Raw genomic sequence first — 17423 nt, 5'->3', positions numbered from 1 at the left:
CCAAAGTCACTAACATAGCCTAGCAAGTAGCGAAATTGAAGTGGCATGGCACATAGTTCGAAGAGCCGATGGACGTTGGGGTCTCAAGGCGCTAGAATGGCGACCCCGCACCGGAAAGCGCAGTGTTGGTCGCCCCCGCACTACGTAGCCACTGGCTTTTGGCGGCTAGATCCTTGTGCTTGGAAGTCCATGCAAGAGGCCTATGTCTAGAAGTGTTCGTCCATCGTCTGATGATGATGATGACGTTCTGTGGATAGTACAGATGGGTAATGAATGTACCTGTGTGTCGAAGCCGAGCTGCCAGGCGCGCTCCACCAGCAGCTGCAGGCTGGGGATGGAGGGCACGCACTCGCACTCGCGCTCCGTCACGCCGCCCAGCAGCGCCGCGTACGGCGGGTGCCGCACCAGCGACGATAGCACCATTTGCATGTTCCTGCGCATCAATATGGCGGCCGTTCAACATGGCGGACAGTTTAACATGGCGGACATTTCAACGTGGTGACCGGTTCAACACGGCGGACAGTTTAATATGGCGGACAGTTCGACATGGCGGACTGTTTAATATGGCAGACAGTTCAAAATGGCGGACAGTTTAATATGGCAGACAGTTTAACATGGCGGACATTTCAACGTGGTGACCGGTTTAACACGGCGGACAGTTTAATATGGCGGACAGTTCGACATGGCGGACTGTTTAATATGGCAGAAAGTTCAACATGGCGGACATTTCAACGTGGTGACCGGTTCAACACGGCGGACAGTTTAATATGGCGGACAGTTCAACATGGCGGACAGTTTAATATGGCAGACAGTTCAACATGGCCGACAGTTTAATATGGCAGACAGTTCAACATGGTGGACAGTTTAATATGGCGGAAAGTTCCACATGGCGAAGTTTAACATGGCGCACAGTTCAACATGGCAAACAGTTCAACATTGCAGACAGTATATCATGGCGGACAGTTCAACATGGCAGACAGTTCAACATTGCAGACAGTATATCATGGCGGACAGTTCAACATTACAGACCGTATATCATGGCGGACAGTTCAACATGGCAGACAGTATATCATGGCGGACAGATCAACATGGCAGACAGTTCAACATTACAGATTTTCTATAATAAAAGACTTTCAGTGTGTTTTTAAATAATAGTGAAAATACAGTTCATTTGAATGCCACAATATCTAATTTTTTAAATACCCGGATACATTGTTATATATATTTCCATAACTGGATACCATAAGTCTACACATAAGGTTAAATGATAATGATGAATATTACCTATATCCACAGCCCCAGCCCCGATCCCCATATGTGCTGGCGTAGTGATCCACCGCACTGCACAGGTAAGTCTTCGCTATGCTAGGGTTCTGGCCGTTTAGTTGGGCTATCCTTTCCAGGATACCTGCAAAATATTAGTAGTGAAAGTCAAAGTCAAAGTCAAAATTCATTTATTTCAAATAGGCTTAGTTTACAAGCTCTTTAGAAACGTCAGGTAATAATATTAAATTTAAGATAATGGTGACAATAATCATTCGAAAACTTAAAATTAAAGTTACGAGGGTTCCAAAATAGTATTAAACCCTTCATTTATTATTTTATTATTGTTGATGTTTGCAATCAATGGTCAAATTATAATCAGATTAGCAGACCTGCAGTTGAGAATATAGGGATAAGATTTACTATGTAACAGATTTTATTATAATCCGATGGAGCTGCACACTCGAAAAAAGATGACGTCATACGTCGTTCCCTCGCTCTAGAGTTGCCAACTTTTTTTTAACAAGAAATAAAGTATATTCAGGTGAAGATTATTAAACAGTATTTTATAAAAACGACCATTTTCTCTTGAAAAATGCGACCATTCCATCAGTATTTTTTTATGACGTTGTCACGTTCAGATATCGTCAGTAAACCGACTTTACAGACAACCGATTTTTTTTAACAGTAAATAGAGCAACTTAAATGATCTTTTCCAATAGCACCATCATTATCAGCCGATGGACGTAAACTTTTGGATATAACTCTTGCATGGACATCCAAACACAGCGGTCCCGCGGCTCCCTGCAACCCGCTTGATGTCCTTAGTACACCTAGTGGGGGGTCGATCAACACTGCGCTTTCCGGTGTGGTATTGCCATTCCAGAACTTTGGGACCCCAACGTTTATCGGCTCTTCGAACAATGTGGCCTACCCATTGCCAATACAGCTTCGCGACTCACTGAGCTATGTCAGTGACTTTGGTTCGTCATTTCCTCATTTCCGATTCAATCACGCTGAGATACTCCAAGCATAACTCGCTCCATCGCCCATCGTTCAATAGCACATTTGCTGTGAAATGCTGAAAAAAAATATTAACCATACCATTAGTCCTAGAACATCCAGCGTCGAGGCCTTGGGCGGAGGCCTTCTTGAGGCCCACGCTGCGCTCATAGTAGCCTGCTACGGAGAGCGCCCCGCTGTACACCGCGCGCTTCAGACTGCTGGCAGCGCGGCTCGTGTAGCCTTCCTCATCTTCCTCCATTCCATACTGAGCCTAGAGACAAAGCTTATATTATAGCCTAACTAACGCCATTTCATCTATGGCCCAAGAGAGATATCCAGACATAAAACATTTTATAAAGGCCGGCAGTTTGTCTTTCTATCAATAGCGTAGAGTGCCTGTAGGATGATGTTTCTTGGGGTGGTTACCAGGTTTTGGCACCATGACCACTTGAGCGATTATACTCTGGCTAATGACCTAGCCAGAATAATACAGGCATTAAAAATAATAACTTGGAGTATGACTCGTTTGTGTGGCAATTTTTTAACAAAATATCATCTATTTGGTCGTATACTGGAGTTTTTTTGACTTCAAGCTCAGACCAATTATTGTACAGGACTTGCCCCATTAAACATTACTTTTCTGTCTAAGTATATGATCAACAATCTAATGTGATTATAAAAACTGTCTGAATAGAATCAATGTTAAATAGTTGTAATTGTGTTTGTCGGTTAAAGAGCTCCGTAAAAATACCTTTTTGTGTAATTGAATTGCGTAAAAAACAGGCAAAATCTTCTAGTTTAGTATAAGATATATACAAAATTTAAGCTCGTTTTCCTCAGAAAATGACAGACAATTTTGTTCGTGACAATGAGTGTGATACAGGTCGTTCTATACTTGGTTTGAGCCTTCGAGATATTTAATAGCTTGAGTAACTTCTTTTGGAAAACAGCTATTCAATGGTAGGTACATTTGGAGTGGAGTTTGAAGATATGTATGTACTTCGCTTTCATGAACTTGAATGAATAGCAGCTTATAATAACCAATTAGTTAGCTAATTTAACTGGATGGCTTCAATCTATACTAATATTATAAATCTGTAGAGTTTGTTTGTTTGTTTGATTGAACGCGCTATTCTCAGGAACTACTGGTCCGATTTGAAAAATTCTTTCATTATTAGATAGCCCATTTATAGAGAAAGGCTATAGGTTATATATTATCCCCATATTCCTACGGGAACGGGAATCACGCGGGTGAAACCACGCGGCGTCAGATAGTATATTATATATTTGATGACTTACCCTCAATAGTTGAAATTCATGTTCCTCTCTATTCCTTTGCGCCTCCCTCTCTGCTGCAGTGAGTGTGGCCGCTCCGCTGTCCTCCCCTCTCTCAAAGTGTTCCTCTATGTGTTGGATCTGATACAAACAACCATAAGACATCACGCTTTATTTATTTACAATTCTGCGGGAACCATGTATTTTTTCGGGAAAGTAGCCTATATGTTAGTGGAGAAAAAATCTATTTTCATTCCAAATTTCAGCCAAATCGCTTCAGTAGCAGCAGCGCAAAGGAGGAACGAACATATACACTTACACATAAACTGTCGCATTTATAATATTAGTGTGATTTAACCTTTATTAATTTTAAAAATTATTAATTAAAGAAAAATATACAACACAGTCATTTTATAGTATGTGGTGGCGCAATTACAACATTCTGTGTCCAATCCATGGTCCAAAAATCAAGCCTATGCTTCATAGGTTGTTGGTCAAAGTATTTTGCAATATGACCATTGACTAAAAACACTATAGGAACAATAATGATTGACTCCCCACATTGGTAAGTGTACTGTTATAAGAAGATGAAAGTACCTAGATCTAAACTAATAAGTATTATAAAGCTAAAGCGTTTGTTGAACACGCCAATCTTAAAAACTACAGGTATAAAGAAAAATAATTTTTACGTTGAACATGCCTGAAATATTCATTTATTGAGAAAGATGTTAGACTAGAGACAAATATCTTAGCATTTCATGGATTCACCATGTGGGTGTCGGGTCCATCGTGTGGCAGAAAGAAAAACACCAAGCAGATCCCTGGACTTGTGACCGATGGATGTAGGGTTAAGGACATCCTTGACAGTTAACCAACATTTCCCTTCTCCGCTCATGATGTTCTCCAAATTTTGTAAGATCCTACTAGAGCAGCTTTGGATACCCTTTCTAATATAGAGCTTGCTGCCGTTCTAGTGAGACCAAGTTCTTTAAGCAAGTTATAGAGAGATTTTACTGTTAATCCTCTCGCACTTACTTTTAAGGCCACATAGCCATTTTTACTTTCTTCATAATTTTTATTCACTTTTATACTGTGTTGTTAAGGTCTATAAGTACTATCAACAAACTAAGCTTTAGTTTGTTCAGAAAAAAGAAAAACAACTGATTTAGATCTTGAAATAGCAACATCCTCATATCTCCAACATGTATTAAAGTCCAATCAGGTGCAGAACCTAGGATTGAATAGGGCTTAGTCGCAGAAGTCTGTTAGTCTGTGTGTATAAAAAAAGATAATTACCAATTCATTCTGTGAGAGTGGCAAAGGCTGGCAGCAGACGGGGCAGTTGCTCACAGGACTCTCCTCCATCATCACCACATCCTCACCAGAGGCATTGTCTGTTTGATCCTGAAACATTACACCATTAATATTAAGTACAAAATTTTTGGGCAAGTAAAAGATTTTGTATCCCCTTTTAACATGGAAGAAGAAATGAAGGCTGCTCTTGGAAAAAAATTGTTGCAGTCTTATGTATAGTCTGGCAAGTTTGTTGATGACACTCCCATGATATGCGGGCGACGGGGGAAAGACTGCGCGGGCGTGTAATTGTGCATGCAGGGAAAGGAGGTGCATCAGTCGTGGGTTTTTCATTCGACGCTACACGCCCCCCAGCCCGTGCGGACCATCGGGATAGATAACAATAGAAGGTAGATAGCACATGTATTGTTTATTTACAATGTTATACAAAATATATCAATTATATCTCAGTTCTAAGCTTATTAATAGAATTTATTTTCATTAATTGAAGAACAAGTTAATTATAATTACTATTAGGTGTGAAATGACTAGTGATTTATACGCTCATTGTGGTTATAGTATAGCTGTTGAAAATCGTCAACTGCATTGGTAGGTGATTCATCATATTCATTGTCCTTAGCAGCCCATTTCATGGTCCTATAAAGAGCCAGACATCCCTTCTTGTTTTAGAGGGAATATGGAGCTTAGACCCACCACATCTGATTTTATATAAAAAATATATCAGCTGGAATTAATGCTAGGCAAAGTATTAGCCAGAGACGCCGTCTGATAAAAAATATAATGAAACAAAGGCACTCACCGACTTCTGTGGACTCAATATATCTTTATGCTCGACATTAACATGGACCTCCACGTCCGAACCATTAGCGAAGTCCCTTTCACATATCGGACATTGGAATTTAGAGCCGTGAGGTCCAGGCGATAGGGCCATAGCGCTCAACGCCAAGGTGGGGTTTTCAAGGGTTAATGTAGCATTACTAAGCCCCAGTGTCACGTTTTCCGTTATATTAGAGTTGCTGTTAGCGTTAGCCATCACGGAAGGCGATGTGAGATCGAAATGGGCCCTGTTTATGTGCTCCTCCAACTTTCGCGGGCATGTCGATTTAAATTCGCACAGGAGACACTGCAATTATTTAGCTGTATTTTTTATAGTGATTCGATGTTTTGGATTAGTTTATGATTTGTTGCAAAAATATTTTTATTGAAATGAAATTTTGGCGCCGAAATGAAAGTTCAATAAATGAGTTTTCTTTTCACTTTTCATTTCAAATCGAAATTCGAAATTTCGAATCGAATTATATTTTTAATAATATGTCAATGTCAATTTGAGTTTGACAACCTATGCTCAAACAGATAATAATTAGACGTCTGTCATTTTTGTATTCTAAAATAAACAAAAAATTTGGCGCGCATCTCTATTTAATCACTCGCTTTTCACTTTTTTAAATAAATAAATAAATTTAGCGGTTTTTGTGTGTGTGTTTCTCTTTAGAGAAACCATGTATATTACCGGGATGAAAAGTCCCAAATCAGTTCATTGTGGCATAATTAAAGTAGTATTAAACATTACACATGAACGTATTTTATTTTTCAACTATATGTATATTAAAAGTGTGATTTATAGTGATTAAAAATAGATAAAAAGGCCAAATCCACATTTTATTATACTAGAGTGGGGTGAAAAGTTCTCGGCCTAAAATAGATAGAGCGTTCCAAGCAGGAAAAAAATATTTTTCCTGCCTAAATGCACAACTTATTAGTTCGTATGGCAAGTTTCAACTTGTTCTTTGAAGTAGTGTGCTCCCACGAAAATTTCAGTGGGGAAATCTGAAGAAAGGGTGCGAAACATTTTGCGAGAAGAATTAGGCATGCGAAATATTTGCGCAAGATGGTTGCCGTTTGCTGACTGCGTATCAAAATTAAGTCCGTAGAATGTTGCAAGAATATTTCACAGACAGACAGACAGACAGATTCAAGAGGGATCCGACCAATTTTGTCCGGAGATTTGTAACTATGACTGAGACTTGGGTTCACTTCTATACACCAGAAACGAAACAGCAGTCGAAGCAGTGGGTGGAAGCCGGTAGCTCAGCGTCAAAGAAAGCGAAGACAACCACATCTGCCGGGAAGGTCATGGCCAGCGTTTTTTGGGATGCGAAAGGAATCCTGTTAATTGATTATCTAGAAATTGGCAGAACAGTTACAGGCGAATATTACTCCAACCTTCTTGACCAATTGGATGCCGAAATTCGCGAGAAGAGGCTTGGCATGATGACGAAAAGTCATCTTCGACCACGACAAGGCGCCTGTCCACAATGGTGTGTTGGCAATAGGAAACTTACGGGATTTAAAGTATGATTTGCTCAGTTATCCCCCCTATCCCCCAGATTTGGCGCCATCTGACTATCACCATTTATTTCTGGAAAGCTCTTCGCATCCAATGAAGAAGTTACGCAAACTGTAGATGCATATTTTCACAGCCTTCCAGAATCTCACATCCGGGAAGGAATACTCCTGTTGGAGAAACGCTGGACCAAGTGAAAGTCAAGGGTGACTACGTACAAAAATAAAATTATTTTTAAACTGAAAATCATAGTCTTATATTGTCAGGCCGAGAACTTTTCACCCCACCCTCGTAATATAACGCAATTAAATAAAAATTAGCGATACGCTGAATTTTGATTATATCAACACAATTTAAAAATCAAATTTCATCTCATATAATTCTAAAAGATTTTCTTATATTACCTGAACTGTAGGACTAGGTGTCGGTGCAGATTTCTTAGGTGTATTAGATTTAAGTTTTAGAGCTAGTTGTGACCTAAGTGGAGAACCTTGACCTGCACTTGCCATTGTTAACTGTAAGTTAATCAGAGGAAAATTATTATAATTTATTTAATTATTAATAAGCATTTGCAATGAATATTTTTAAATTTTAAATGTTATTTATTTTACCTTATTTTTACTTGGTGAATTTTCGGTACTATTATGGTTTGAGTTTGAATGAACACCTAGAAAAAGCACAGTTAAATAAATACATATTTTTGATTAATATTTATGTAGAACAATATTGATATTACTAGTAGTAAGTACCTTGTATTTTCAGGGCCTACTAAAACCTAATAATCATGCAGATGTAGGTACCCACTTAGTTCAATTACTTTGAATGTATGACGCAGTAATCAGTATTCTATTAATCTGTAATAAGTCGATACTCAGTAATTTATATACAATGTGTACTCGACCTACCTTTTTTATCAAGCCCATTAACAACGCTCATTCCCTCACGCTCTATGGAATTCTCTTTACTGCAGTTCTTTTTTGGTTTAACACCATTATTGATATGAATATTCTTCATTCCATTAGTCAGATTGATGTTTTTAGGTGACCTCGAGAACTTATCGTCGTCCTTTTCACTCTTGTTGTGGTAATTATCTTTCTCTTGAAAACTATTGTAGTAGGAATTTTTAGATATGGCACCGTTATGGTACGATGACGTGGTGTCTGGACTGTGCCAGCCATTTATTGATCCCGGTGTATTGTAGCTACAACTGTCTGTTGTCATTTTAGAATCATCGTCAAAGCTGTAACGATATGTTGAACTTGAAACAAAAGTAGAGATATTAGGTTAATTCATGATAAATTATTACTAAGAGAGATTTTTTATCAATTTGCAAACGTAGTATAGATATGTTATGTAGTATAGATATATTAGGTACATAATCATTTAAATAATATATATATTCTATATTAGACGCCCGACATTTAAAACCTTTTTAGTCTCGGTCAAAATTAAGAATGAAAAGAATAAGGACTTATTTTTATATTGTAATTAACAACATAAAGATAAGCCCATATTATGTGACCCTTAGTGTACCCTTTGAAGACCAAGACTTTAACTAACTTCAGTCATTACCGAAGATTTAACAACATTAGTCATTTAAATGCAAATCACGTCTTATAATTATTATTGACTTTTACCTTGGACTTTGATCGTCTATAAAAGCCATCAACTCCCGTTCTGGTGTTAAATAGTGTAAATGAGCCCTTTGTACATGACCGACCAGCTGCGGCTGAGGTACAGTGCAGTCACAGAAAGGACAGTCTGGACGACCCGCCACGTGCGCTTCTAGTGTGTGAGACCTCATGCCTTCATCTGTGAGACCTTCCGCGCCACATAGCTCACAGGTATACGGAAACGGGCTACTCGACATGGTTTGCTACTAAAATGAAAATTTTCTCAATTTATCAAACCGAATAATTTGTGTATTCTAATGTTTAGTTTACATCTATACATCTAGTTATTTTTGTTGAAATTGAAAGAGGAAATTTTATTTTCGACCACATACAGGTCCTACCTAACCTATGTATATTTGAATGTCAAAAACTATAAATTGGCTTAGGATGAAACGTTCAAGCTTAAAAAGCTTTCATATTGTAATCTTTTAATTTTTATCCTATTATATATGCTGTTTATGAAGCGAGAAAAAAGGTAAAAATTTCGTTGTCCTTGACCGAATTCTACTTATTCAAAGAAACGCTGCAACACGTAGACATTAGGTATTAATGACTTAAAACAGACAACGTGCGCGCTTGTCTTTACAGAATTTTAGATGACCATAGACTGTACCGTGTTTTTGAATGCCAAGAGCGCCAAGTTTAAGATGAAAATCTTTAGATAAAATATTTTTCTTTTATTTAATTTTAGATTTACGATACGATACAAAATTTTGCTTAACTAAAATATAAATCAAATATTCCTTTTGAGAGTTGCAATGCAATGGAAACTGTTTCTATAGGTACCGAAAACAGATCCAAAAATTTAAATTCATAAAACCTACTCAATCAATTCAAGCTTCTGCTGGCACAGTCAAACCCATTTAATTGATGTCTTACATAAAAAGTTCGCATAGAAACGATTCACAACATTGAATTGGGGTAAAGTGTCAAATCGATAAAATTACCGCAGTTTTGTTTTCATACAATCTAAACCACTTCAATTAATAATGACAGTAATTAAATTTTTATACGCATTAGTCTTGTATTCCTGAACTAATAAAAAAAATATTTTTTTAAATGTTATTAATATTCATGCATTTATATTTAGAACATATTTTAAGAAAAAAATACTCACGTTTATTGTCAGATTTTTAGCGAGAAAGCACAGCGCTTCCTTTATAACAACACTACCTAATTTGTTCGACACTGTTATTATAATCGGTTTGATGTAACATCTTCAAACATTAAAATAATAAATTTTATTAAATAGACGTCAGGTTGTGGACTAGCGCCATTCATGAATTTCAGAGACATTGAAAAAAAAAAGAGGAAATTGTGACGCATGCGTGAATCGCAAATTACGACCGCACGCCATTGTTAAAAAAATATCATGAAAAATACAAGTAATTTATTGTTTTTAAAATTCTTAATAAATTGTAAATTATGACTATTATTAGAAATTAATTTATTTAATTACTTATTACCTCAAGGCAAAATTCGTCAAAGCAAATGTATGAAACATTTTTCAGAACCTTTATTTTACTGTAAAATGCCCTCTATGATTGTGACGAGGGAATTAGGAACTTTTCTCGAAACAAACCAGTGGCGTTTACTAAGACCTAACCAAAGCGTATGTTACAGTTTTAGTTACGAACCCAAAGATGGTGTTATCTTTATTCATTCCAATGACTTTATTATTTTTAAAAAGTCCTGGAATAGCCAGACAACCCTTCGGATTGCATAAGATCTGCCTCGCTAGACGTTAATTTTCTGTTAAAGTATATGATCAACGATCATAAGTGATTATAAAAATTGAAATAGGTAAGTACCTTTTTGTTAATGGTGAAAAAACAGGTAAAAACTTCCATTTTAGTATAAACTATATACCAAATATAACCTCGTTTTTTTTTTCAAAAAATTATTGTCAGTTTTGTTCTTGAATAATTAGGGTGCGATATACTTCAGGGACTAGAATCTTAACTGTCCATGTGTTAAGTGCATTTTTTTATTGAGAAAGAATACAATATGGAATTTCGTGATAATAGATTAGTAATACATACTTAGATATTACAATACCGATAGATTTTCCCAAGCAAAATGAACTTTTTCGAGCAAATATGATGAAAAAATTCATGTCCAGTCAGTGTTTCTGAACAGGTTGAAACACTGGGATATTCACTAATTTGGTTCAAAACGACCGATAAATGTCATCTACTGTATGATATCCATGAAGGGTCATCAGGCAACGGATGACATTTGTTACATAGAATTTTTCGCATAAGTCAACTACCATACGTCAAAGTTCGTGAATTAGTCTGCAGATCTAACTTGTAAGTCTTGTGAGAGTTTGACTCGTTAGAAACTAAAATGTATTCGAAACCCAACGACATTTTATACTATAGACATGTTACGTGCCAACAAAATCACCGCAAAAGTGATCCGAATTTAGCTCCACTGAGACACAGATGCACAGTTTTATGTTTAATTAAGGTATACATAATTATAATTTAATACTATTAAATAATATTTATCTATTAAGGTATAAGGTGAAGCCTGGACAGTAAAAGAGGACATCAGGAAACGTATAGAAGCGTTCGAGATGTGGGCGCTTAGACGCATGCTGGCTATCAGCTGGACTCACAAAGTGACGCATGCCGATGTTCTGCGACGCGTCAATCAGAAGCGTGAACTTTTGTAGACCGTCAAGACGAGAAAAGTCGCGTATCTAGGGCACGTGCTACAACACGAGAGATACGAGCTTCTACAGCTCATCTCGATGCGAAAGGTTGCTGGTAGAAGAGGTGTTGGTCGCAGGAAGAAGTCTTGGCTGAGAAACATCAGAGAGTGGACCGGGATCCCGAGCGCCGCACATTTATTTCGCCTCGCCAGGATAAAGACGAGTTCAAGAAACTGACTGCCAACCTTCGCTAGTCGGAGAGGAACCCTAAGAAGAAGGAGATTAAGATATACAGTTTTTACAGTTCCTGAACATACAACTCGACACTATATACAATATTTAGGTATTATTTATTTGAATAACGTTGTTTACTATGCGACTCAATGAAATTAAAAGACAAATTAGCCGCTTTTAAGCGCAGTGTTGGCCGACCCCCCACCAGGTGGACTGACGACATCAAGCGAGTCGCAGGGATTCGCTGGATGCAGATGGCTCAGTGTCGTGATGTTTGGAAGTCCCTACAAAAGGCCTATGTCCTGCAGTGGACGTCCATCGGTTGAGATGATGATGATGATGAGCCGCTTTTGTTCGCCTCAGTTTTGACGCGTGACATATCTCTATTATAAAATCTTTGCCGAAACCACAGTCAAGGCTTTGTGGTTTGAACAAAGCTTCGTGACCTAGACTGACTAATAAGCCACTTGTATGGCTATCTGCTAGCCACCCCTTTGTCACTATCTGTAGACCTTCCCTAATTTGTAACATTTTTTGAGGAACTCAGTTTTAATATTTACCTACTAACATTTATTTTTTTTTATTCTTTACAAGGTAGCCCTTGACTACAATCTCACCTGATGGTAAGTGATGATGCAGTCTAAGATGGAAGCGGGCTAACTTGTTAGGAGGAGGATGAAAATCCACACCTCTTTCGGTTTCTACACGGCATCGTACCGGAACGCTAAATCGCTTGGCGGTACGTCTTTGCCGGTAGGGTGGTAACTAGCCACGGCCGAAGCCTCCCACCAGCCAGACCTGGACAAATTAAGAAAATCTCAGTCTGCCCAGCCGGGGATCGAACCCAGGACCTCCGTCTTGTAAATCCACCGCGCATACCACTGCGCCACGGAGGCCGTCAAAAAACATTTTTGAAGTAAAACTTTTATACCTAAGAAAGCTTTACTTGAGGAGTAAACTGGTGAATGTACGTTAAATGTTACTCCTTTTCTAAACTATCACCGATTGTTAAAAATGAGGTCTAGGAGAAAATTGCATCTTGCAGGTCTTCTCTTTGGCGTTATCAAACTGGGCAAGCCACCTTATTTATTTAATAAGTTGAATTGGTCTAGTGACAATGAAAAGGGTCTACGAACTTGTCGTAATGTGCTTCGAGTCCCTTTTCATCGTACTGCAGCTTTTAGGGGCTCATTCACGTACTCCGCCACTAAATGCTGGAATAATATCCCTCCGCCTATAAAGAACCTTAAGAGTAAGTTTACATTTAAGAAGAAATTAAAAAGATATTTGCTTAGCAAACAGGAGGAATTACAGGATTATGTGGCGGAGTTTTCACTTCTTTAGTGAATGAAATTTCCAAGTAATCTTCATAGATTTCGTTATTTAGGTACATACTACAGTAGTTTTGTAAACTAGTTAATGCAAAAAAAAATATTTTCTTTTTTCTTTTTGTTTTTATTTTTATTTGATTTCCTCATTTCATGTTTCAATTATTATACTCGTAGATTGTTAGATATAAGGCATATCATTATTGTGTATGTGTGTGTGTGTTTTATTTATACCTTTTAATTTTATATTGTTGCTTAATTTGTTGAAACACTTTTATTTGTTTAGCGTAATCCTATTATTTAGCATATTAATTCAAGGTTGTTTGTTTTTAATTAAAAGGTAATAATATAACATATTGTCACTGTGGCTATGTATTTCCGTGGTGTCACCTGGATCGAGGTAGCAGCTGAAAATCAGCGCCGCTTGGCCAAGTACTTTGCTTGGTTTATGCGGCACAATGCTGAGCTGTTACCTTTTTTCAAGGTTGTGCCAAACATAACGAAGTGGTTTTTGATGCTTCAACTACTTTAGTTTTGATTTTCAATTGATCAGGTGGTTGAAGCATCAGACACAACAATAGTGCTTAGTTAGGCATTGTGGTGTATGGCACAATTTTTTAAATAAATGTTTTTTCTTTCTTTCTTTCTTTCTAAATGTAATCGGTGGATGCGAACGGACGTTGAGAGGGAGAGATAAAGAAGTTTTACTTTAGTCGTATCGCTCGTTTTTTTTTAATTTGCCACATATTTTAAATATGACTAATATTCCCATTCCCCTTCAATTAGTCGGAAAAAGACTGTTAGGCAATAGCGTGCATAAGGTTTTTAACTGGGGTATGCATTATAAGTAAACATTAGAATATTCCTTGTCCAACTATGCATTCTGTGGTCCAACATAGTTTTGTATTGAGTCCTTAGGGTAGGCAGTGCATATTTGTATCTATGAAGTGCACGCCACTGGTGTAAGGGGTAGGTAGGACAATAGTCCATCGGGCGGGGATCGAACCACCACCTCTGTGATGAGCCCAGTCGCTTACCGCTGAGCTATTAACTTCTATTTTATGGGTATTCAACTATTCCTTGATAGTTGACTTTTATGCTATTCTCCGCGAAAATCGACTTGACATAAAACTCTACGTACGTTTTACTTTGAAACTGTACCGGAGAGGATGTTGACTCTTCAATTTTCAATTCAACTACTTTACAATTGAATATTGTAGAGTCAAGATCTCTTTTCTTTGTCTAAGATTTGAAAAGGTGAATGCCCACCGGCACATATAACGTTGGCCCAGGGAACCCAGATATACTCCCGTATAAAACTATACGGAGATGATAATAATATGATGTATAAATAAGGATCTGGTTAATTAATTGGCTCAATAAAAGTATGTTTCTTGAAGAAAAATATATTCTTTTTATCACTCTCCTAGGGCAAAACGTTCGCAGGTGTACCAAAGCGGAGAAGTAACATTTGAAGCTTTATAGCTATATTATTTATTTGTATTATTTTTTTTCTGTTACCAACAAGCTTATCAAAAAAGAATACAAACCAATCATAAGTCTTTAAAAAATATCATAAAACTAAGGCTGTATGTTCAACGATCTTAGCTGGTCCCTGATGTTGTGGACAAATTAAAGATGAATTAAAAATGTCGTAAAACGTTGTAGCAAACTTTTTTCGATAAAGTTATTAATTATGTTCATATTAAAGTAAAATTATCAAGTTTATATTTATAAATAAATTGCCGGTTGGGCCTGGGCTGGAACTAAGACCGGAAAGTCAATCTTTTTTACATAGTAAATAAAGATCATACAAAGTAAGTCACCAGCTGCGTGGTGAAGCCGCAGAAACCCATAAAAAAACGAACGTCACGCGTCCCTTTGACATCCGCTTATACAAACTTTTTTCATAATTTGTATTTCAAAATTTAACACTAACAACTATTACGTAAATTAATATAATAATCAATAATTATCCATAAAAAATACTCTATCTTATTTCTATAGTAATTAGTTATTGTGAACAGTTTTTTAAAATATTTAAAAACATAAGACGCCATTTTTTCTTCAATAATATTGAAAGTTACTGATGTGACGCTTCGTGTCGTACTGACTCGAGAATGTATTCGTTTTTGAATTTTGTATTTGGCGGGGCTACGACACCGTCGTGTTCCGTGCGCTCCATCTACCTATTAATGATTAATCTGTGTTTTTTTTAAGTTGCTTAAAAAAACAAAGCCGAGCAATGTCAGTCGCCCGTATATTAAGGCCTTAAATATTTACATAGGTACGTTCGCTGAGCAGGCAGAATAAATATAAAATAAGGCCGAATCCACGCTATCAGCGGGACGAGGCCTGCAGGACTCATCCGGGGCGGACAAATTATCTTCACGAGTAGAAACACCAGCTTTTGTGACAAGTAAGAATGAATGAACTGATGAAAGAATGAGTGAATGAATGAAATGAAGTTCGACCTAGATTTTTATGAATAAACAATTATGAATCAATCTTATTAGTTTATTCCTAAAAATCTAGGTCAAACTATTTTTTCAAATTACTATTTTTTCGTTTATCTTCTTCTTTCTGTCATCTACCGGCAAAGACGCGATTTAGGGTTCCGGTACGAAGTCGTGTAGAAATCGAAAGGGGTTTGCGCGATTCTATGATGGAAGGGTTCATCTTAAATTGCGTAAACATTTACCATCAGGTGAGATTGTAGTTAAGGGCTAAGTTGTAAAAAAAATGTCCTATCGGAGGTTAGCAATCAGGGCTAATTTAATTTTGTTTATTGTTGCTCAAAACGGTCGTGATGAACCATTGGCGCAAGTCCTTGAGCCAAGATATACGTCTACCAACCCATTTTCGGCTCACTGCTGAGCCCGAATCTCCCTTCAGAATGAGAGGGGTAAGGCCAGTAGTCCACCACGCTGGCCTAATGCGGATTGGCAAACTAAAGGAGGTTAAAGATTCGAAACTACGCCCTACAAATCGAAGGCAGAGGTCATATCCACTGGGCTATCACGGCTCACTCATTTCATGTTCCCTCCTTAAGTAAGTACGGGAGCAAGTCGGCCGTCATCAACCAATATTCGGCTTACTGCTGAGCACGAGTCTCCTCTCAGAATGAGACGGTTTAGGCCAATAGTCCACCACGCTGGCCCAATGCGGATTGGCAGACTTCACATACGCAGAGAATTAAGAAAATTCTCAGGTATGCAGGTTTGCTCACGACGTTTTTCTTTACCGTTTGAGATATTTAATTTCTTAAAATGCACACAACTGAAAAGTTGGAGGTGCATGCCCCGGACTGGTTCCGAACCCACACCCTCCGGAATCGGAGGCAGAGGTCATATCCACTGGGCTATCACGGATCATCGGTAGCAAGTAGTTATAGAGTTTGGGAAGATTTTTGTTTAGGAAGCTAGCATGTTTCAAGTGTCCAGACCATCAATCATCCGAGTACAAAGACCGGGACTGTTCTCCTAAAGACAAATTGATGGTCCCACCACACTGTCGATCGAGGGAACAAAATGCGTGCATATCGGGACAAAAGTAATTCAGGCCGAGAGAGTATGGGCACCGCTCATATTGAAATATGAAATGCGTTGTTGTCAATATTTGGACGAGAGTGTAGCTCGTATCTACAAACATGATACCCGTAAGTATATGTAATGAAATAATAATATGAATTCATATTGGAAATTGAATACCAAAATGGGGGACATGTAATACGTAATTCCATAAATGATGAAATACTACAAAGAAATATTTCTGTTCGCAAAACAAAATTGGTGATTGACCCACACAATTAACCCAGGTCAGAATTGAAGAATTGCCACAGCTTAGCCTAGAAAAAAAATCTTAAAATAGGGAAAATCACATAAAAGCTCCACTTTTATGGTAATTAATAGGGTGCATATTTTTTTTTATTCTTTACAAGTTAGCCCTTGACAATTACAATCTCACCTGACGGTAAGTGATGATGCAATCTAAGATGGAAGCAGGCTAAACTTGTTAGGAGGATGAAAATCAACACTTCTTTCGATTTTTACACGGCATCGTACCGTAACGCTAAATCGCTTAGCGGTACGTCTTTGCCGGTAAGGTGCACAGCCACGGCCGAAGCCTCCCACTAGCCAGACCTGGGCCAATTAAGAAAACCCCAACCGGGGATCGAACCAGGACAGAATCTTTTCGAGACACGCCGGGCAGTCACTTCGTTATGGAAAATATCAGCTTATAAATAAATACCTATGGAACAGCTAGGTAGATATGGGAAGATACCTTTTGGTATTTGAGCGGAATTACAGGATTGAAATGACCTGTCA

The 17423-nt window shown here is 37.8% G+C and overlaps 1 protein-coding gene across 2 annotated transcripts in view; it reads right to left on the bottom strand.

Moving 5' to 3' along the window:
* Nucleotides 1-10150, bottom strand: part of LOC112057844 (zinc finger-containing ubiquitin peptidase 1) — a 29366-nt gene extending 19216 nt beyond the window's left edge. Inside the window, exons 1-11 of one of the 2 annotated variants that reach the window (XM_052887466.1) lie at nt 9992-10150; nt 8839-9080; nt 8107-8459; nt 7813-7868; nt 7606-7716; nt 5657-5980; nt 4840-4947; nt 3568-3684; nt 2368-2539; nt 1285-1408; nt 280-433 (exon numbers count right to left, since the gene is read on the bottom strand). In XM_052887466.1, the coding sequence (XP_052743426.1) occupies nt 280-433; nt 1285-1408; nt 2368-2539; nt 3568-3684; nt 4840-4947; nt 5657-5980; nt 7606-7716; nt 7813-7868; nt 8107-8459; nt 8839-9071 (1752 nt within the window). In that variant the 5' untranslated portion in view covers nt 9072-9080; nt 9992-10150. The remainder of the gene's footprint in view (nt 1-279; nt 434-1284; nt 1409-2367; nt 2540-3567; nt 3685-4839; nt 4948-5656; nt 5981-7605; nt 7717-7812; nt 7869-8106; nt 8460-8838; nt 9081-9991) is intronic. The other variant, XM_052887467.1, reaches the window with a different exon arrangement.
* Between the last annotated feature and the right edge of the window lie 7273 nt (nt 10151-17423).

The sequence above is a fragment of the Bicyclus anynana genome, chromosome 19 (assembly GCF_947172395.1).
Source record: "Bicyclus anynana chromosome 19, ilBicAnyn1.1, whole genome shotgun sequence".
NCBI lineage: Eukaryota > Metazoa > Arthropoda > Insecta > Lepidoptera > Nymphalidae > Bicyclus > Bicyclus anynana.
The sequence above is the reverse complement of the archived record's forward strand: the minus strand, read 5'-3'. Positions and strand labels throughout refer to the sequence as shown.